Genomic DNA, 22,764 nt, shown 5'->3' with positions numbered 1-22,764 from the left:
GGGGAAAAGAGGAGAGAGAGGAGGAAGGGGGGCCGGCCCCCTCTCCTTGTCCTATTCGGACCAAAGAGGGGGAGGGGTGCGCGGCCCATCTCTGGCCACCTCTTCTCTCTTCCACTAAGGCCCACTAAGGCCCATATACCTCCCGGGGGGTTCCGGTAACCTCCCGGTAATCCGATAAAATCCCGATTTCACCCGGAACGCGTCCGATATCCAAATATAGGCTTCCAATATATCAATCTTTATGTCTCGACCATTTTGAGACTCCTCGTCATGTCTGTGATCACATCCGGGACTCCGAACAAACTTCGGTACATCAAAATGCATAAACTCATAATATAATTGTCATCGTAACCTTAAGCGTGCGGACCCTACGGGTTCGAGAACAATGTAGACATGACCGAGATACGTCTCCGGTCAATAACCAATAGCGGAACCTGGATGCTCATATTGGATCCTACATATTCTACGAAGATCTTTTATCGGTCAGACCGCATAACAACATACGTTGTTCCCTTTGTCATCGGTATGTTACTTGCCCGAGATTCGATCGTCGGTATCCAATACCTAGTTCAATCTCGTTACCGGCAAGTCTCTTTACTCGTTCCGTAATACATCATCCCGCAACTAACTCATTAGTTGCAATGCTTGCAAGGCTTCAGTGATGTGCATTACCGAGAGGGCCCAGAGATACCTCTCCGACAATCGGAGTGACAAATCCTAATCTCGAAATACGCCAACCCAACATGTACCTTTGGAGACACCTGTAGAGCTCCTTTATAATCACCCAGTTACGTTGTGACGTTTGGTAGCACACAAAGTGTTCCTCCGGCAAACGGGAGTTGCATAATGTCATAGTCATAGGAACATGTATAAGTCATGAAGAAAGCAATAGCAACATACTAAACGATCGGGTGCTAAGCTAATGGAATGGGTCATGTCAATCAGATCATTCAACTAATGATGTGATCCCGTTAATCAAATGACAACTCTTTGACCATGGTTAGGAAACATAACCATCTTTGATTAACGAGCTAGTCAAGTAGAGGCATACTAGTGACACTCTGTTTGTCTATGTATTCACACATGCATTATGTTTCCGGTTAATACAATTCTAGCATGAATAATAAACTTTTATCATGATATAAGGAAATAAATAATAACTTTATTATTGCCTCTAGGGCATATTTCCTTCAGGTGGGGCCCAGGTGTCATTTAGAGTAGCAAAAATGATTTTTCTTAGTTATTATAGTCTCTAGGGGATCCACATATCATCTATACATAGACTAACCTAACCACTAATAATTTGCTAATCTAAACAGGGGACTAGCCCAGCGGCCATGGCCAAAGCCGACTACTAGTGTGCTTGGGCACACACATGCGAGGGTGCATGGCGCTCCAGCAGCTGCACTAGCAAGCAGAGCATAGCACGCGACAGTTAGCAAGAAGCAGCAGCCTAGAGTAGCAGCAAAGTAGCAAGCAATAGTAGTAGAGCATCAATGGAAGCAAAGCAGAAAGGGCAGTAGCAGCGTCGGTAGCAGGCAGTAGCAGCAGCAGCAGCGCACGAGCAGCAGCAACCACGCGGGTAGGGGTGCGCACGGGAGCAGCGGTGACCGTGGATCCTGGCACGCGGACACGCACTGGACCATAACCGGAGGCGAGGCCGGAACGCGGCGGGAGCGCGGCAACGATGAGGCGCGCACAGGGCGGCCGCGGCATGTTGTGAGGAGCGGAGGTGCACGGACACGGACATGGCGGTGGGGCAGCAACATGCGTTGTGGTTCGAGGTCGATGCAAGGCGGAAATGTAGGGGACTCTCACCAAGGGAGCTCACGGAGGCACGTTGGTAGCCGGGAGCAGCAGATGGTGCCGAAATTTGTTGGAGAGGCGTCGGCGGCCGAGGGGAAGAAGCGCTCGATCCCGGTGATGTAGAGGCGCCCAGCTCGAGCTCGTGGTCGTGGACGATGCGGTGGATGACAGCCATCAAGGAGCTCGGTGACCACGGTGGCGAGGTGAGGCATGGCGGCGACGGCGGCGGGAGTCGATCAGATTTAGTGGAGGGCGTGGGAGAAGGGAAAACGGGGCTAGGGTTCACGAGAGGGGGGCGAGTGATGTAGACCGGACCTCGTAGTGAGATCCGATCCATTGTTGGGGCCCGATCTTTCACGGCACTCCACCACCACCAGTAGCAACCTCTCGCCCGTGCACGCGATGTACACGAAGTAGAGGGTTTGAACCTTATGGCCCAGCACGAGAAAACCAATCTCGACGAAGGTACTCACGCGCAAAACAATTTCCACGAAGAGAAATCGCAAAACAGAGGTTTTCTAAAGATCCCTCCAAAACTTGATACGGGTGTGTCTACCTTGAAAAACACATCATGTCTATTTCATATAAAAATAACCTCCTTTTACATCCATGCACCATGGCTTTAAATAACTGACTTGAACCTCGCCTAAACCCCTCACGCACGCACTCAATTTTGGAAAGAAAATAAACTAGTATAAAATATAAGAGTCCAATCTTTTTACATCTCAGATTGGATTTTCTAGCTAGCTTAACCCCGTACGCCATCTTTCTTTCTGGTGGGCCCCATCCTACTTCCTTTAAAGATAAAAAACTCCATGCATTAAGTCTCCTGCCCGTATCTATCTTCTAAGCCTTCTTGCATGGCAGTAACAAATATAATATACATCGCCTTGCCTTGTATTTGTAGTTACCAAACATACATGATCGCTTTCCTTTTTTGCAACTCTAAGAAAAGACCTTCCATGCAAGAACGCATGCATCACTTTGCTTCATACTAGTCTGTCGTATCAACTCCATGCTTGCTCCCCTAGTCAGCCCACGTGTAGTTTCATGATCAACAACAATTCGAGCTTTATCTTGAACAATACCAGTAGCATGTTCGACCATAGGTGTATACTTTGTTTTGTCAGCAGCGACCATCATAAATAAATTACACACGGTCATATCATCCTCTCTCCCTTGCAACGAAACCGTCCTCGGTTTCGAGTCGATTTGTTCAGCAATATGCTTATCTATAGACTGCACCATGATTGTAGAAATTTTACCAGCTTGAACCTTCTTCTTTGTTGCTTCTCCCTCCTCTTTTATCTTTTCCCGATGTTCTTTCCTCCAAGCAATAAAACGCTCCTCACCCATGGGCACAAGCATGCACTTCTTACCCTTCTTAACGGTATATCTGTGTGTTTGACCATCATATGCAACATCGTGCTCTTTGTACCATGGCTTGCCCAGCAACAAGTGACACGAAACCATCGGTGCCGGAATCACATCGCACAAAACCTCGCAAAAATAATTTTCCAAAAAAAACGGTACCTTGGTTTGTTGCGTGACAGTGAGCTCTTCTTGACCCCAACGAAACAAATATGGTTGTGATCGTGGTGTCATTGGTAGATTCAGCTTCTCCACCATCTCGATGCTTGCAACATTGATCAAATTCATGTGATCGATCGTCATAGCACATGATCTCTCTCTCACCACCACACGGGTGTGAAATAGCCCGGCCCAGCGACCTTCCTCCTCCAACTGAAATCCATAGCTTAACTTACTGAATGACGTGCCCTTGCCATCTTCTCCATAGTGTCGTGAACAACCTGTTGCTCTGAATACCACCTGATGTAGACCGAACCTCATAGTGAGATCCGATCCGTTGTTGGGGCCCGATCTTTCACGACACTCCACCACCAGCAGTAGCAACCTCTCGCCCGTGCATGCGATGTACACGAAGTAGAGGGTTTGAACCTTACGGCCCAGCACGAGAAAACCAATCTCGATGAAGGTATTCACGTGCAAAATAATTTCCACGAACTCCAAAACTTGATACGGGTGTGTCTACCCTGAAAAACACATCGTGTCTATTTCATATAAAAATAACCTCCTTTTACATCCATGCACCATGGCTTTAAATAACTGACTTGAACCTCGCCTAAACCCCTCACGCACGCACTCAACTTTGGAAAGAAAATAAACTAGTATAAAATATAAGAGTCCAATCTTTTTACATCTCAGATTGGATTTTCTAGCTAGCTTAACCCCGTACGCCATCTTTCTTTCTGGTGGGCCCCATCCTACTTCCTTTAGAGATAAAAAAACTCCATGCATTAAGTCTCCTGCCCGTATCTATCTTGTAAGCCTTCTTGCATGGCAGTAAAAAATATAATATACGTCGCCTTGCCTTGTATTTGTAGTTACCAAACATACATGATCGCTTTCCTTTTTTGCAACTCCAAGAAAAGACCTTCCATGCAAGAACGCATGCATCACTTTGCTTCATACTAGTCCGTCGTATCAACTCCATGCTTGCTCCCCTAGTCAGCCCACGTGTAGTTTTATGATCAACAACAATTAGAGCTTTATCTTGAACAATACCAGTAGCATGTTCGACCATAGGTGTAGACTTTGTTTTGTCAGCAGCAACCATCATAAATAAATTACACACGGTCATATCAGCGAGGGGGACCTTATCTGCCCCGTAGAGCCAGCGGATGGGCGCCGCGTGGCCATCCGCGCCATGGACGCACGCGCGGCGTCCAACGCGCCCTCTATGAACAGAGGTTGGAGGAGGCTATGATGGTGGGCTGGGCCGGCTCCTGTAGCAGTAGGCCGCAAGTGCACAGTAGCCTTTTGCTTTTATTCATTTTCTTTTCTGTTTTGTATTTTGGTTTAGCTAGCAAATGACTTATGTTTAATTTGAAACTTGGCACATAAATACTAGGTAATATTCCGGGAGTGCACAAAAAGCTTCAGGGTAAATGCAACTATTTATCAATTTTTAGAAATTGAATTGGTTAATTAATTTGTTGCTGGTACTGTTTTAATTAGGTTAGGGGCCTTTTAATAATGCACAATTATTGGTTGTTAGTTGTTACATGACAATTACTTAGTGAATATTACTAACATTTTGAACATTTTTTTATTCATTGTTTTATGAAATTATAATTTGACTTGTTATTTGAATTTGTATTTTAACTTAGTTTGAAACAAGTGAGGTTTAGCAAATTTTTAATTATGATGACCTGACATCATTAACAGGGGTTTACTGTAGCATGATTCTCGGGGTGTTACATTCGGTGTGCATCATGCCATGATTATGCTTGGTTGTTTACCATGTTGTTTGCTTCTTTCCGCTTGTGCTTCTTCTCGATAGTTTCAGTTACGTTGCGATTGTGAGGATTCGTTCGACTACGCCCATTCATCTTCTTCATGGATTCAGTCTTCTTCCTAGCGGGATTTTAGGCAAGATGACTGTCACCTTGGATCTCACTACTATCTTTGCTATGCTAGTTGTCTCGATGCTATCGCTAAGTCGTGTTACCCACCATTTGTTTATCAAGCCTCCCAATATGCTATGAAACAGCTTCTAACCTTTTCCATGGTCCCAGCAAACCATTGTTTGGCTATGTTACCGCTTTGCTCAGACCCTCTTATAGCGTTGCTAGTTGCATATTGTTCCATGTTGGGACATGGATATCATGGAATATCACAATATCTCTTATTTAATTAATGCACATATATACTTGGTAAAGAGTGGAAGGCTCGGCCTTTTGCCTGGTGTTTTGTTCCACTCTTGCCGCCCTAATTTCCGTCATATCGGTGTTATGTTCCTTGATTTTGCGTTCGTAACACGGTCAGGGTTTATGGGCCCCCCTTGACAGTTCACTTCAAATAAAACTCTTCCAGCAAGGCCCAACTTTGGTTTTACCATTTGCCTAATAACAACTAAAACTTGCATATGGACCGGCTAGCACACGAGGTCTTTTAATCAACAACCCGGGCCAGCGCTCCTCATGAGTGTTGGTCCAAAACAGATTCGTGTGCGGCTTCCCCCAGGGCAACTCGGGTCTCAGTTGTTGTACGTTGTGCTCATCCGATCGTGGCCTGAGACTAGATACGTGCGACTACTATCAGGGTGTCGGCATGTCGAAAGGTCTTGCTGGTTTTGTTTTACCATTGTCGAAATGTCTTGTGAACCGGGATTCCGAGCTTGATCGGGTTGTTCCGGGAGGAGGATTTTCCTCCATTGATCATGAGAGCTTGTCATGGGCTAAGTTGGGACACCCCTGCAGGGTTTAAACTTTCGAGAGTCGTGCCCGCGGTTATGTGACAGATGGGATTTTTTAATATCCGGTTGTAGAGAACTTGACACCAGATCCGAACTAAAATACACCAACCGCGTGTGTAACCATGACTGTCTCTTTTCGAGCAAGTTTGGGAAGAGAACATGTTGAGGTTATGTTTGAGTCGTAAGTAGTTCAGGATTACTTCTTGATCATTACTAGATGTGACCGTTATGCGTAGTTTCTCTTCTTACTCTTGTACTCGTAAGTTAGCCACCATACAATTCTTAGTGCTTGCTGCAACCTCACCACTTATCCATTTCATACCCATTAATATTTCATGTCTTGATACCCATGGTAATGGGATTGCTCAATCCTCGTGGCTCACAGATTACTACAACACAGTTGCAGGTACATGTAATGCGATGCTATGATGTGAGAGCAATGCTTATTTGTTTGGAGTTCTTCCGCTTCTTCTTCTTCGATCAAGGGTTAGGTTCCGGGCAAGGGAGCCTGGGATTAGCAGGGTGGATGTCGTTCTTCTTTTTCGTTTGATTTCATCCGTAGTCCGATCCTGCTCTTCTGTATGATGATTGCTATGTATTGATAAACTGTTGTATTCATGTTATAGCTTGTGGCGAGTGTAAGCCTTTATCTGGCATTCTCATCTATTCAGTACATGGTATGTTGTAATGATATCCACCTTGCTATGCGTTCGAAATGCGATTGTGCCCCAATCATGAATTCATCACGTGATTGGGATAGAATCGCATCTTGGGCGCTACACCTACGGGTCAATAGTTAGGAGCTAAATGGCTTCTTCTCTCTCTTTGATCTTCACTACAATGTTCTCCTCGATGTTCTTGGAGATCTATTCGATGTGTTCACTTTTTGCCTTATGTTTGTTGGGATCCGATGATTTGTGAGTTTATGCTCAGATTATCCATGAATATTACTTGAGTCTTCTCTAAACTCTTTTATGCATTACTATTATAGCTTTGTATTTCTCTCTGATCTATTGATTTGGTTTGGCCAACTAGATTAGTTTTTCTTGCAATGGGAGATGTGCTTTGTGATGGGTTCAATATTGCGGTGATCTATATCCCAGTGACAGAAAGGGACAAGACACGATTTGTATTGTTGCCATTAAGGATAAAAAGATTGGGTTTATTCATGCGTGAGTTTACTTTGTCTACATCATGTAATCTTGCTTAAGGCGTTACTTTGTTCTTTATGAACATAATACTCCAGATGCATGCTGGACAACGGTCGATGGGTGGAGTAATAGTAGTAGATGTAGGCAGGAGTCGGTCTACTTGTCTCAGAAATGATGCCTACAGACATGATCATTGCCTTGGATATCGTCATGATTATTTGCTTTTCTATCAGTTGCCTAACAGTAATTTGTTTACCCACTGTATGCTATCTTCAAGAGAGAAGCCTCTGGTGAAAACTATGGCCCCGGGTCTACTTTTATCATATATTAAAATCCAAAAATAAATTGCTGCAATTTTTCTTTTCTTTATTTTATTCTGTGTTTTATTTATCTATCTACCACTATGATATTTAATCTTTTAATTAACCGCAGAGGTATTGACAACCCCTTGTTCCCGTTGGGTGCAAGTTGTTGTTAGTTTGTGTGCAGGTACTGCTAACGAGGTGTTGCGTGATTCTCCTACTGGATTGATAACCCTGGTTCTTAATTGAGGGAAATACTTATCTCTATTGTATTGCATCATCCTCTTCTCTTTGAGGAAATCCCAACACAGCCCACAAGTAGCATCCACCTATGTACTTTCTTCCAAACAATGCCTTCCAAGATATTTTTTTGAGGAGGGCTTCTAAGATATTTGCAACTAGATGATACCCCATGTGTTGCTGCGGAAATCAGTTGTAATATATTATAGTGATATTTAATCGTGCCAAATATAAATATTTGGATTAATAACACATGACCCAAAGTTAAAAATATGTATGCCTTATTATGTTCATTGTGTATAGTTGTAAAATATTAATCGAATATAAGTAGAATAATAAAATGAAAAATAATCTCTCATGCATAGTCTCATGTGGTGGTGGGTCTTTTCTCATGCATGGTTGCATGTTGAGGTGAGCCTTATCCCATCCATAATTGTATGATGACAACACATGCTTGCATGTTGAGATAAATAAGTTAGCGCGGATCACTAGGTATATATACGATATAGGATACCCACTTCTAAGATATATGGAATGCCATTCTCTCATTTTTCAAAATATGTTGGCTTTCCCAAATATTGCTGTGATATGTAGTCATTTATACCATTCAGGCCATCCCCCTCCCCCTCGCAAACTGTATTGGGACAAACTTATTAAAACGATTGAAGGATTTTGCCATCCGTTTGTCATGAAGCATTTGGCAAGCATCCCAAACCATTGGCGATGCCCACTACTTTTTCACAATAGTTAAACAAACAACAAGTTGTGATATACAAATAATAAATGATTCGTTAGGAGGAGAGCCGATATTAACACTTGGATGGTATTAAGTTTGTCTGAAATTTCCACTTCTTCACTATGCTGGACAAGCCTTCGTCTTCTAAAACAAATAGTATGGCGAGATGGGGTTCATTTGTGAGATGCCTCACGGAGATATGAATTCTTTGAGTTTTTCTCCGTTAAACAGAACTTGAAATAAGAATGAGCACGCAACTCATCTCATTCTCTATACGTAAAAATAATTGATCCCCACCATCTCAATTCTCTTAACATGTACACATACCACCTCACTAAACATGTCACCTCATCACCCCACTAACTATTTCTCTGAACATGAATGAAAAATGCTATTTATATTCTCTCTCAACATGCACACATCTCTCCATACTTGCCACCTCATCAATCCACACTACTCCCTCCTTCCATCTATACAGGGCCTAAGTTTTGAATCTCTCATACCAAGACTGTTGCATAAAAAGAGGAGCAAATATTGGGAATAGTACTTGGCCGTGTAGCCCGCTCTCCTCCCTCTCTATTACCCCCTCGCATGCAACTTCCTCTCCCTCTTTTTCTGCATGCAGCCCAACAATAACTCCTCCACTCATGCATGCATTGGCCAAAGAAAGAGCTCTGTGGAGAAAAAAACGAGGAGGTGAGGTGAAGCACGCATAATAACGGCTCTGTGCATGCATGCAAATCAATGCTGCCGCCATCTCGTTTTCACGAGGACGATCATGCACGACCTGCGAGGGGGAATTAAGTGGGAGATGCATTGGTTAGCTCGTTTGGCCTTGTATAGATGGAAAAATGAAATTTGGGTTTAGGCCTTATATAGATGGAAGGAGGGAATAACTATATTTCTCTGAACATGCATGGAAAATACTACCTATATTCTATATATACTTACAACTATATAATAATTAAGCACAATAAGCCACACACACAGAGAGAGAGATAGGTTTTAATTTTCATTTAAATTTCGTCAAAATATATTGCAACCAATCCACACAGCAACGCGCGAGGCATCATCTAGTTACCAAAGTAAAAGAAGAATGATAAAAACAATTTTTTATGCATGCTCACCTTTGAATATTCCCACTCAATTCAGTGGTAAGCCTTCATCGTATCTACTCAAGGGCATAAAAGTGCATATGTTCGATGTGTTATCCTGCATGCACCACCGATTGGGTGGCTTGGTTGTGTATTGTTGCTAGGCAATGGGGGCTTTTGACACTCATGAGTATGTAACACAAACAACATCTCATTGGTGCATGAACAATCCCCCCCCCCCTGAAAAGGTCAGTACAAAGATTAGTTGTGCAGTTAATGTTATTCCCAAGACTAATTGCAATTAATGCAACTACTATTATTTCTAAAGTCGGTTACTCCCTTCGTTCCTAAATGTAAGTCTTTTTAGTTGATTCCAATAAGGGACTACATACAGATGCATATAGGCATATTTTAGAGTGTTGATTCACTCATTTTGCTCCGTATGTAGTCACTCATTGAAATCTCTAAAAAGACTTATACTTAGGAACAGAGGGAGTACAATTAGTATCAATTAATGTTGTTTCCAAAATCATTTACAAATAATGCAATTAATGGTATTTTTAATTTATTGGTGATGTATTGGACACATCATTAAATCGGCCCAAGATGTTAGACATAGGTGATTGAATTAAGAGTGCTCCCCCTAAATTCCCCCTTTATCCCCTATTACCAATCATAACCCTCCACATCAGTTTGCATGTAAAAAATTAAGTAACCTTCATTTTGAACAGAGTTCATGTATACTTTTTAAAAAATGTTTATACATACTTTCTGGAGAAATAAAAGATATTCGAAACTCAGAATGATCTATCACCGACCTCGGCTCTAACGATGGGAACAACCCAGAATAGCAAAGCCACGACAATCGACGAGTCGACGACCACTCACATGCTCTCAACCGTTCCGCATTGACGCGATGGGAACCCTATCCAAAACTCTCATCTCCACCGTCTACTGCGCATCCACGGCCGGTTCAGTGCGTCTCCCTTTGTTTCCTCCCTCCCCGCACCCGGTCCACCTACACTGCGTTTCCTACTCTGAGTTGAATCCATACACCGCCTCCACGGGTCCACGCGCCCACCGGCTCACTATAGCCCGTCCGGTGCACGATACGTCTATAAGTATAGCCCCACCCCCACCCAGTTCTCCTCTTTCTCAGACGCACTCTCTCCAGATCCCCTTTCCCCTCCCCTCTCGCGGAGGAGGCGAGGACCGGTCGGATCGATCCCACTAGAGCTCGATTTTAGCCGCCAAAAAGTTTAGCGTGCTCCAGACAGGGGCTGGCCGTACGGCCCAAGCTTCGGTCGGCGGAGCGCTCGCGGCGGGCGGCGGGATCTGAGACCCAAACCCTAGGTGGCGGCGGCGCCGCCGTGGGGGTGAAATGGACGCGAGGTTCCCGTACTCGCCGGCTGAGGTGGCCAAGGTGCAGCTCGTGCAGTTCGGCATCCTCAGCCCGGATGAAATCGTAATACCTCGCCTCCCCCACCCCCACCGCCGCCTCTGTATCGTTTCTCTGCCTGGAGTGGGAACTCGTACTGGTTTGAGTGGGCTTAGCTAGCTTCGAACTCTGGATGAACTGTCATCGGGTTGCTGGTTGTTAGCTTCAATCTGGTGTTGCTTGGGTAGCGAATTGGCCGAGCTTGATCTTGCAAATATATGTTGAAGCTGATCCATTGTAACTTACCAAAGGTTCTGACACCGAACAATATATGCACGAGTGTTGTTTGGTTGAGTCGGTGTTTTGCTAACTTGGGAAACTAGTTAAACTTTGAGCAAAATGCTTGGTTGTAAGTCTCTAGTTCGGTTTGAGCTACAAGTTGTACTCCATGTAATACTATTCAAGTGGGATATTTGGTTGAAACGTCGAGTTGAACTTCACACTTGTATTACATGTACATCAAAGTTTTAACAGATCTAACAAAAGGCAGATGTTCTTATTACTTGTGTGGTATTTGTATTTACTATGAATTTGGCAGTTTGGTTGTGCTTAGCAGTTTGCACTGTTTGTTTATTATCACACATGATTTTTACCGTGCTTTTGATTGGGTCATATTCAATAGAAGTTTGAATAAGGCTATACGCATCTGGTTGCTGGTATTATACTATAGATTTGCAGAATATATCTAATAAGATGGATTTGAGAGGGTTTAATAGTATGATTTGTTTGGTTCAAATGACCATCGACCGTTGTAATGATGGTCTGAGGAGTGCCTCCTGAACTGCTCCAATGGAGTGCCCAAAGAAATCTGTAGGATTGAATTTGATAAATTTTTGTGTTGCTTTGCTATTTTTGTAGAGACAAATGTCAGTGGTGGTGATAGAGCATGCAGAGACTATGGAGAGGGGGAAGGCAAAGCCTGGGGGTTTGAGTGACCCTCGTTTGGGCACTATTGACCGAAAGATCAAGTGTGATACATGTATGGCTGGGATGGCTGAGTGCCCGGGTCACTTTGGCCACCTTGAGCTTGCAAAGCCAATGTTCCACATCGGCTTCATCAAGACTGTACTCTCCATAATGCGCTGTGTGTGCTTCAACTGTTCCAAGATCCTGGCGGATGAGGTACATGACCCCTCTGTTCGTCTGGTTTCCTTTTAAGACCTGTGCATTTTACTAGGTTGTTGTTTGGTGCATGTCTAAGGTAAACTGAAAGGAGTAACTGATGTGCAAGACAAGCTAAACTGAAATCATGACAATCGTAATTTTCACTTATGTTTGTCCAATTTTGCATCTGTTCAACTTCATAGAATCTTTTTGATCAGGTGCGATGAACCTGTACATGCAATTGATTTAGACATCTTTCATGTTTGTTATGGATCTGGAATTCAACATTGGAAGCCAAGATTATCTTTGTGAAATTTCAATAGAGCCTGCCATTGGTAGAACTGCATCAGACAAAAGAAAACTGCATTTATGATGTGTCCCCGTAGCAATGCCTATTTTATTAATTATTGTCTTTGGTAAAATAACCAGAACCATTGAACCTAATTACAAATAACTTGGCGTTTTCTCATGAATTCTGAGAAAGGTTGTTCTTGCATGTTAGCTACTCCCTCCGTTCACAAATATAATATGTTCTGGATATTTCAATATGGACTACATACGGACTGAAATGAGTGAATAAACACACTAAAATGTGTCTATATACATCAGATTCACAAAAAAGTTAGAACATCTTATATTTGTGAACGGAGGGAGTACTAAACAGTATCATAGCGTGGACCATTTATTTTGTGTGCCTTGATCTTGGCATGTTATTTATCAGTGATGTCTTGCAGGACGATACCAAGTTCAAGCAGGCTCTGAAAATCAGGAACCCAAAAAATAGATTAAGAAGAATATATGATGCTTGCAAGAGCAAAAAGATTTGTGCTGGGGGTGATGAACTTGAGGTTCAAGATCAGCAGGATGCTGATGAGCCAGTGAAGAAAAGAGGTGGTTGTGGTGCTCAGCAGCCAAATATCACAGTTGATGGTATGAAGATGGTTGCTGAATTTAAAGCAACAAAGAAGAAAAGTGATGATCAAGATCAACTCCCTGAACCAGTGGAGCGAAAGCAAATTCTCTCTGCCGAGAGGGTATTTACATTATCCTTACTCAATTCAATAGGTTCTAAGAATTTGCAGCTAATCACATGGCTCACATGATGGTTTATTGGGGCAGGTCCTTAATGTTCTCAAGCGTATAAGTGATGAGGACTGTCTTTTGTTGGGCCTGAACCCTAAGTTTGCTCGTCCTGATTGGATGATACTGCAAGTCCTTCCAATTCCTCCACCGCCTGTCAGACCATCTGTTATGATGGATACTTCCTCCAGAAGTGAGGTTAGCCCACTACTACTAAAATTATTATGAATGGATCCAATGGTTGGTTCACAGGTCTCACCCTTCCACTCACTGTTTATCTTGCTGTTTCTTCTGTTTCTACAGGATGATTTGACTCATCAATTAGCGATGATAATTCGACATAATGAGAATTTGAGGAGGCAAGAGAGAAATGGAGCCCCAGCTCACATTATAACTGAGTTTGCTCAGTTGTTGCAGTTTCACATTGCAACGTACTTCGATAATGATCTTCCTGGACAACCAAGGGTGAGTAGTCTATAAGTGCACTCCCCATATTAATCACTAATAGATAAGTTATTCTCATTATCTGTTGTGGAAATATCCAGGCCACTCAGCGTTCTGGAAGGCCTATTAAGTCAATATGCAGCAGGCTGAAAGCAAAAGAAGGCCGGATTAGAGGAAACTTAATGGGGAAGCGTGTTGATTTCTCAGCTCGTACTGTCATCACACCCGATCCGAATATCAACATTGATCAATTGGGGGTGCCATGGAGTATTGCTTTGAATCTGACATACCCAGAAACTGTCACTCCATATAACATCGAGAGGTAAATTAATTTTCTGTTATTAAGGCATCTTATGTAATCACTCTTCTTGCATTGGTATGTGAGAAGTTATGTCTAAATCTGATCATACCAGGTTGAAAGAGCTAGTAGAATATGGGCCTCACCCACCCCCAGGTAAGACAGGTGCAAAGTACATCATCAGGGAAGATGGTCAGAGGCTGGATCTTCGCTATGTGAAGAAAAGTAGTGATCAGCATTTGGAGCTGGGTTACAAGGTTAGTGCTGACATCGTTGCAGCATCTACCGTTTTAATGGTGACATAAACAAAAATTGCCTTTTGGTTTGGCTCACCTGTTTTGTGCTTGACTTCTCAGGTGGAAAGACACCTCAATGATGGAGATTTTGTTCTTTTCAACCGGCAACCAAGTCTTCATAAAATGTCTATCATGGGGCATCGTATTAAAATTATGCCGTACTCAACTTTCCGCCTGAACCTGTCTGTCACATCACCATACAATGCAGATTTTGATGGGGATGAAATGAATATGCATGTTCCTCAGTCATTTGAGACAAGAGCTGAAGTTTTAGAGTTGATGATGGTGCCAAAATGTATTGTCTCGCCTCAAGCGAATAGACCTGTTATGGGTATTGTCCAGGACACACTTCTTGGGTGTCGAAAAATAACCAAAAGGGACACTCTTATTGAAAAGGTTAACATACTCTCCTTAAACACCTAATATTATTGTTTGTAGTTTTTGTAGCTTAATGTTCTGAAATTTCTCCCAGGATGTATTTATGAACATACTAATGTGGTGGGAAGATTTTGATGGGAAGGTCCCTGCACCTGCCATTTTGAGACCAAGACCGATTTGGACTGGCAAACAAGTTTTCAACTTGATTATTCCCAAGCTAATCAATTTAATAAGATTTTCAGCCTGGCATGCTGAAACAGAAAGTGGATTTATTACTCCAGGAGATACTATGGTCCGGATAGAGAAGGGAGAGCTTCTGTCTGGTACACTTTGCAAAAAAACACTTGGGACGTCAACTGGAAGTCTTATTCATGTTATTTGGTAAGTTATAAACGTTGCATTGCAGTTTTTGGTACACATGTTCTGTGCTGAATAATTTTGGTTGGTTTAACTGTTTGCAGGGAAGAGGTAGGGCCAGATGCTGCACGGAAGTTCTTGGGTCATACACAGTGGCTGGTCAACTACTGGCTTCTGCAAAACGGTTTCAGTATTGGTATTGGAGATACAATTGCAGATGCTGCTACTATGGAGAAGATTAACGAGACAATTGGAACAGCTAAGAATGAGGTGAAGGAGCTTATTAAGCAAGCACAAGAGAAGAACTTGGAACCTGAGCCAGGACGCACCATGATGGAATCATTCGAAAACCGAGTAAATCAGGTACTGCTGAATGCTCTTGATTGGTTCTTTCATCTGGGAAGGAGTAAGCCATCAGCTTTTTTTGGGAGAGTTTGATTCTTCCATTTGGGAGACTTTGATCCTTCCATATGGGAAGGAGTAAGCCATCAGTTTTTTGGTAGACTTGTTTTGACATATCCGTTTTCCATGCTAGGTTCTTAACAAGGCTCGTGATGATGCTGGGAGTAGTGCTCAGAAGAGTTTGTCTGAGAGCAACAATTTGAAAGCTATGGTCACTGCAGGCTCAAAAGGCAGTTTCATTAATATTTCGCAAATGACTGCTTGTGTCGGACAGCAGAATGTTGAGGGCAAGCGGATTCCATTTGGTTTTGTTGATCGTACATTGCCCCACTTCACGAAAGATGACTACGGCCCAGAAAGTCGTGGGTTTGTTGAGAACTCTTACCTTCGAGGTCTGACACCACAAGAATTTTTCTTCCATGCTATGGGTGGTAGAGAAGGTTTGATTGATACTGCTGTGAAAACCTCCGAGACGGGATATATTCAGCGGAGGCTCGTGAAGGCTATGGAGGACATTATGGTGAAATATGATGGTACTGTGCGAAATTCGCTGGGTGATGTTATTCAATTCTTGTATGGAGAAGATGGCATGGATGCTGTTTGGATTGAATCACAGAAATTGGACTCCCTGAAGATGAAAAAGGCTGAGTTTGATAATGTATTTCGTTATGAACTCGATGATGAGAACTGGAGGCCTACTTACATGTTGCCGGACCATGTTGATGATTTGAAGACCATTCGTGAATTCAGAAATGTGTTTGAGGCAGAGGTTCAGAAATTAGAAGCTGACAGATTACAGCTTGGGACTGAAATTACTACAACTGGCGACAATACATGGCCTATGCCTGTCAACCTGAAGCGGCTTATCTGGAATGCTCAGAAGACTTTCAAGATTGATTTAAGAAGACCTTCTGACATGCACCCGATGGAAATTGTGGAAGCAATAGATAAGCTGCAAGAAAGACTTAAGGTTGTCCCTGGTGACGATGCCATGAGCATCGAGGCTCAGAAGAACGCTACTTTGTTCTTCAATATCCTGCTTCGCAGCACATTTGCTAGCAAGAGGGTCTTGAAAGAATACAGGCTTACAAAGGAATCCTTCGAATGGGTCATTGGTGAGATTGAATCGAGATTCCTCCAGTCTTTGGTAGCTCCTGGTGAAATGATTGGATGTGTGGCTGCACAGTCCATTGGAGAACCGGCAACTCAGATGACACTGAATACTTTCCATTATGCTGGTGTTAGTGCTAAGAATGTTACCCTTGGAGTTCCCAGGTTAAGAGAGATCATTAATGTCGCCAAGAAGATAAAGACTCCATCTCTGTCTGTTTTCCTAAAGCCTGAGGTAAGCAAGAAAAAAGAATTGGCTAAGAATGTGCAGTGTGCCTTGGAGTACACTACACTGCGTAGTGTGACCCATGCCACTGAGATATGGTATGATCCTGATCCTCTAGGAACCATTATTGAAGAGGATGTGGAATTTGTCAGGTCATATTATGAAATGCCTGATGAGGATATTGACCCGGATAAGATCTCTCCTTGGCTGCTGCGTATTGAGCTGAACCGTGAGATGATGGTTGATAAGAAATTGAGCATGGCTGATATTGCAGAGAAGATCAATCATGAATTTGACGATGACTTGTCATGCATATTCAATGATGATAATGCAGATAAGCTCATCCTTCGTGTCCGCATTACAAATGACGAAGCTCCAAAAGGAGAAATACAGGATGAATCTGCTGAGGATGACGTCTTCCTCAAGAAGATTGAGGGTAATATGTTGACTGAGATGGCCCTTCGAGGCATTCCAGATATTAACAAGGTCTTCATCAAATACGGGAAGGTCAATAAATTTGATGAAAGTGAGGGTTTCAAACCAGATAACGAGTGGATGCTTGATACAGAAGGTGTAAACCTCTTGGCCGTGATGTGTCATGAGGATGTTGATTCTACAAGGACAACAAGTAACCATTTGATTGAAGTGATTGAGGTTCTTGGGATTGAGGCTGTCCGCAGATCTCTCTTGGATGAGCTGAGGGTGGTTATATCTTTTGATGGGTCTTATGTGAACTACAGGCATCTGGCCATTCTCTGTGATACGATGACATACAGAGGTCACCTGATGGCTATTACTAGGCATGGTATAAATCGTAATGACACAGGGCCCCTCATGAGATGTTCTTTTGAAGAAACAGTGGATATCTTGCTTGATGCTGCTGTATATGCGGAATCTGATTACCTGAGAGGTGTGACTGAGAACATTATGCTTGGCCAGCTTGCTCCTATTGGTACAGGAGGCTGTGGATTGTATCTGAATGACCAGATGCTGCAGCAGGCCATTGAGCTTCAACTCCCAAGCTATGTTGAAGGTCTGGACTATGGCATGACACCAGCGCGTTCACCCATGTCCGCGACACCGTACCGTGATGGAGGAATGATGTCACCAATGTTGAGTCCAAATTTCAGGGCTTCCCCAATTACAGATGCTCAGTTCTCACCATATGTTGGGGGCATGGCATTCTCACCCGTCCCGTCAAACTACAGCCCATCCTCTGGAGGTGGTTACAGTCCATCTTCTCCGGTGTTCAGCCCAGGGCCAGGACATGGTTACAGTCCCACTTCTCCATCATACAGCCCTGCATCGCCCAGCTACAGCCCCACCTCTCCATCATATACGCCTGGCTCTCCTTCCTACAGCCCGACCAGTCCATCATACTCTCCGACCAGTCCATCATACTCGCCAACATCCCCGAGCTACAGCCCCACATCTCCTAGCTACAGCCCCACATCTCCGAGCTACAGCCCAACATCACCAAGCTATAGCCCCACATCTCCGAGCTATAGTCCAACATCACCGGTTTATAGTCCGACCTCGCCAGCATACAGCCCGACATCTCCTGCATACAGCCCGACGTCGCCATCTTACAGCCCAACGTCGCCATCATACAGCCCCACTTCTCCCTCGTACAGCCCAACATCGCCCTCATACAGCCCGACATCACCCTCATACAGCCCCACGTCGCCCTCATACAGCCCGACATCCCCGTCATACAGCCCTACCTCGCCCTCATACAGCCCTACATCGCCTGCATACAGCCCTACATCGCCTGGTTACAGCCCGACGTCACCGAGCTACAGCCCTACTTCACCGAACTACAGCCCCACTTCACCGAGCTACAATCCTTCTTCGGCCAAGTACAGTCCTTCACATGCTTATTCTCCAAGCAGCCCAAGGATGATGAGCCCGTACAGTCAGACTTCTCCGAACTACAGGTATTCTGTTGATAGCTTTGGCCGTTCTTTCGGTGTTGTGTTCCATGTATGTCTATGCTTTATTTTGATTACATTACACCTCTGTTTCGTTTCTCCAGCCCGACCTCACCGACCTACTCGCCCACCTCACCATCATATGCACAACCAAGCCCGTCATACAGCCCTACAAGGTGAGCCCATTTCTGTTGATAATCACCATTGTTTCTAACTTAAAACGTTGTTGCTGTGGCAATACATGGGTTTTCTAACACGTTGCGCGAGTGTTGCAGCCCGCACACTACCTCTGGAGGACCTAGCCCAGATTACAGCCCGACATCTCCAAACTACAGGTAAATGCTTGAGGTCTTATCTCATCTGCCCGCGATGAAAGTGCGCAATTAGCTCTTCTGACAATTGTGGTTTTGAGCGTGCAGCCCCAGCGCAAGCTACTCCCCGACTGCACCGGGCTACTCCCCGTCCTCCACCGGCCCGCAGACAACTGACAAGGACGATGAGACTGTTGACTAGAAAATGGCTGCTGTTGGTTGGCTTGATGCAGAACGATGCCCCACGACCAACTCTTGTTTCCTCGTGTGTCCGGAACAGGCCTGTTGTTGTAAGCTGTGATGCTAATAGCAGCACTAGAATTTGCGGCCGTAGCTGGGCTGATATTTAATTGCGTGTTTTCTATCGGATTGTTATGCTAATGTGAACATTGGAGCTTTTGCCTTCTCATCTGTCGAGTGCTTTGCATGCGCAACTCCGTCTCGTCATGCGCAACTTCGAGACGGGAGGGGCATGCGAATGTATGGACGCAGTAGACTAACAGGGCAGCGCCACATAAACGAGATGGAATTAATGTGGTAGATTAGTCGGCAGCTCAACACAGACGAGACGGAGTGTATGGCTGCCAAGCGTTGACTAACACATGTGGTGATCTTCTGAAAATAAAAACATGTGGTGATCTTGTTGGGTACGTGGCCCGACGGTACATGCTTTGTAGGTCCTGTGTTCCTCCCGCTAGCATTATTTTGAGCACTAAGCAATGATCATCGGTGCTACTTTTTTTTTTGCGTCGTCCCTTTTTATAACTTCCTCCGACTTATGTCCCTTTTTTATTAGCTATAAATAGAGATACAACCACTGTTCATGGGAAATTTTGCGGCCAAACCGCAAGCCATGACTCAGAGGTGGCTTCATGGATATTCGGACACGCGACGAGTAGCGCGACGTGTTGGGGGTGGAAGATTGCACCAACGCGACCTATACAGGGATCGAAATCGATATACACGTATGTGAGAATGGGGTGTCGACTCGTTGGCTGGGCAGCTAAGGTTGCTGCCAGCCCACCCTAAGTTCGAGTCCCGGCACGGACGCACGGTGCTCACGAAGTTTCTCCTATAAAGAAAAGCCAACGAGGGTTAGCCCTTGAATTGGTCTCAATTTTTTTTTCCGATATACACGTCTGCGGTTTCGTTATCAGTCATTGAACGAAAGGAATTTTGTTCATGTCTATATTTTACTGAAGCTACAGGGTCACAAGTTTAAGGTAATCACGATATGTTAAGTATTAGTAGGACAAGAGTAATGAGAAAATATTTATGAAATAGTTTCATTAATATTCGAAATAGTTTTGAAAGGAACCGAAAGCGTTTCAAGGTCACTGGAAAGGTTTCGGAGTTTATCAGGTAATACCGATAAATTATATATAGGTGAAAACAGTTATTTTTGTGATGTTAAATTAATAGTTTCCCGTGATGTTAACATATCTAGATCCTTTCTAATACTTATAATTAGAAGTTCAGTGTGGTTCTAATCTCCTCCATTTAGTTCTTCGGCGACGATTAGCTCTGGATGGCGAAGCGCTGCCGGATCTTGAAGACCGTACGCTTGCAAACTGTGGAGAGGCCGTGCTTTCAGCTTTCCGTTCGAGGGATTTCAAGTATGATCTACACCTACTCGTCTTCTTCTGCTGCAACTCAGAACCGATAATGATACGATCCAAACCGTTTTTGCATTTTCATAGTGTTCTTGGTTGATCATAGGGCGGAGTTTTTTGTTTTCTACTATGTTTTCCATCATCAGGGTGCGCCCCTGCCTTGGTTGATCTGCCTTGTATCAACTAGTAAACGTTCATATTATAACCTCAATATCGTTAATCAAACACTTCATATTCAGTGATCTACATGCTAGTTTTTATTATATCACTCTTGTATACCTATCATTTTTGAACCAAACATATAACTCATACAAATTAACACAGTTTGTTGTAGGGATTGTTTGCGATGAAAGTTCGTGGGTCTACTTAAGTCTTCCTCCATAAACTTCGCCGGCTTCGTCTGCTCTAGTGCCGGTCACTTCCGAAACCACGAATCCCAGATCCCCATTCCCGCAACCCCTTCTTGCTAAGAATGACGCCGTGGAAACGCTTCATGAGGGCCCGTACGGTGGCCGCGTCCTCCCCGAGCGCCGCCGCCTGCGCCGAGAGCATGGCCGCCTACGCCGAGAGCGCGGCCGCATCCGCATTCAGCACGGCTGCATCTGCCAAGAGGGCGTCTGTGGCAGCCGACGGGGCAGCTGCAGCAGCCGAGACGGCGACTGCAAACGCCGAGAGCGCTCGAGCTGCCGTACGCACCACCGATGTCGCCTTGGCCTGGGTCGAGGCCATCCACACCAAGACCGAGGACGCACACGCCAAGATATTTCGGGCCACCTCGGAATCCAGCATGCAACTCACGTCCGAAAAGGCGGCGGAGGCCATGGAGCACCTGCTTCCTCATGAGATCGCCGAGCGGGAGCTAGAGATGCAGGAGGCGGCGGAGATCAAGGAGCGCCGGGAGAAGGAGTTGCGCATGGCTCAGGACGAGGTTGAGAAGAGTCTGTCCATCGAGGAATCGGCGATGCAGTACCAGCGCGAGCTCTGGCGTAGCCACTACTATGAGTACTACTCCCTCCTTTCCGGTTTATAGGGCTTATCTCAAAATTTTAGTTGTTTCATTTTATAAGGCTTAATTTGGTTGTTCTGTTGGAAATATGCCCTAGAGGCAATAATAAAAGTATTATTATTATATTTCTTTGTTCATGATAATTGTCTTTATTCATGCTATAACTGTATTATCCGGAAATCGTAATACACGTGTGAATAATAGACACAAACATGTCCCTAGTAAGTCTCTAGTTGACTAGCTCGTTGATCAACAGATAGTCATGGTTTCCTGACTATGGACATTGGATGTCATTGATAACGGGATCACATCATTAGGAGAATGATGTGATGGACAAGACCCAATCCTAAACATAGCACAAGATCGTATAGTTCGTTTGCTAGAGTTTTCCAATGTCAAGTATCTTTTCCTTAGACCATGAGATCGTGTAACTCCCGGATACCGTAGGAGTGCTTTGGGTGTGCCAAACGTCACAACGTAACTGGGTGACTATAAAGGTATACTACGGGTATCTCCGAAAGTGTCTGTTGGGTTGACATGGATCAAGACGGGGATTTGTCACTCGTATGACGGAGAGGTATCACTGGGCCCACTCAGTAATGCATCATCATAATGAGCTCAAAGTGACCAAGTGTTTGATAACGGGATCACATCATTAGGAGAATGATGTGATGGACAAGACCCAATCCTAAACATAGCACAAGATCGTATAGTTCGTTTGCTAGAGTTTTCCAATGTCAAGTATCTTTTCCTTAGACCATGAGATCGTGTAACTCCCGGATACCGTAGGAGTGCTTTGGGTGTGCCAAACGTCACAACGTAACTGGGTGACTATAAAGGTATACTACGGGTATCTCCGAAAGTGTCTGTTGGGTTGACATGGATCAAGACGGGGATTTGTCACTCGTATGACGGAGAGGTATCACTGGGCCCACTCAGTAATGCATCATCATAATGAGCTCAAAGTGACCAAGTGTTTGATCACGGGATCATGCATTACGGTACAAGTAAAGTGACTTGCTGGTAACGAGATTAAACGAGGTATTGGGATACCGACGATCGGATCTCGAGCAAGTAACATACCGATTGACAAAGGGAATTGTACACGGGGTTGTTTGAATCCTCGACATCGTGGTTCATCCGATGAGATCATCGAGGAGCA

At 44.2% G+C, this 22,764-nt stretch overlaps 1 protein-coding gene across 2 annotated transcripts; it reads left to right on the top strand.

The window, feature by feature from the left end:
- Window positions 1-10,754: 10,754 nt before the first annotated feature.
- On the top strand, window positions 10,755-19,392 carry LOC125524854 (DNA-directed RNA polymerase II subunit RPB1-like). Of its 2 annotated transcripts, none has more exons than XM_048689881.1 (14): window positions 10,755-11,073; window positions 11,905-12,168; window positions 12,885-13,184; window positions 13,270-13,428; window positions 13,534-13,695; window positions 13,776-13,996; window positions 14,088-14,229; window positions 14,329-14,664; window positions 14,741-15,027; window positions 15,108-15,366; window positions 15,539-18,724; window positions 18,777-18,848; window positions 18,968-19,020; window positions 19,264-19,392. In XM_048689881.1, the coding sequence occupies exons 1-14, from the start codon at window positions 10,990-10,992 to the stop codon at window positions 19,331-19,333; spliced, it is 5,595 nt and encodes a 1,864-aa protein (XP_048545838.1). In that variant the 5' UTR covers window positions 10,755-10,989; the 3' UTR covers window positions 19,334-19,392. The 2 variants fall into 2 exon arrangements, with proteins under 2 accessions (XP_048545838.1, XP_048545837.1); XM_048689880.1 differs by having other exon boundaries at window positions 10,756-11,073; window positions 15,539-18,678; window positions 18,948-19,007; window positions 19,092-19,392.
- Window positions 19,393-22,764: the final 3,372 nt, after the last annotated feature.

The sequence above is a fragment of the Triticum urartu genome, chromosome 7, assembly GCF_003073215.2.
Source record: "Triticum urartu cultivar G1812 chromosome 7, Tu2.1, whole genome shotgun sequence".
Classification (NCBI taxonomy): Eukaryota; Viridiplantae; Streptophyta; class Magnoliopsida; order Poales; family Poaceae; genus Triticum; species Triticum urartu.
The sequence above is the reverse complement of the archived record's forward strand: the minus strand, read 5'-3'. Positions and strand labels throughout refer to the sequence as shown.

Bases quoted from the DNA above. Each gene is read 5' to 3' on its own strand.
- LOC125524854 (XM_048689881.1), top strand. From the start codon at position 10,990: ATGGACGCGAGGTTCCCGTACTCGCCGGCTGAGGTGGCCAAGGTGCAG. The intron at 11,074-11,904 runs GTAATACCTCGC...CTATTTTTGTAG, and splicing joins TCCTCAGCCCGGATGAAATC to AGACAAATGTCAGTGGTGGT. The intron at 13,696-13,775 runs GTGAGTAGTCTA...GGAAATATCCAG, and splicing joins ATCTTCCTGGACAACCAAGG to GCCACTCAGCGTTCTGGAAG.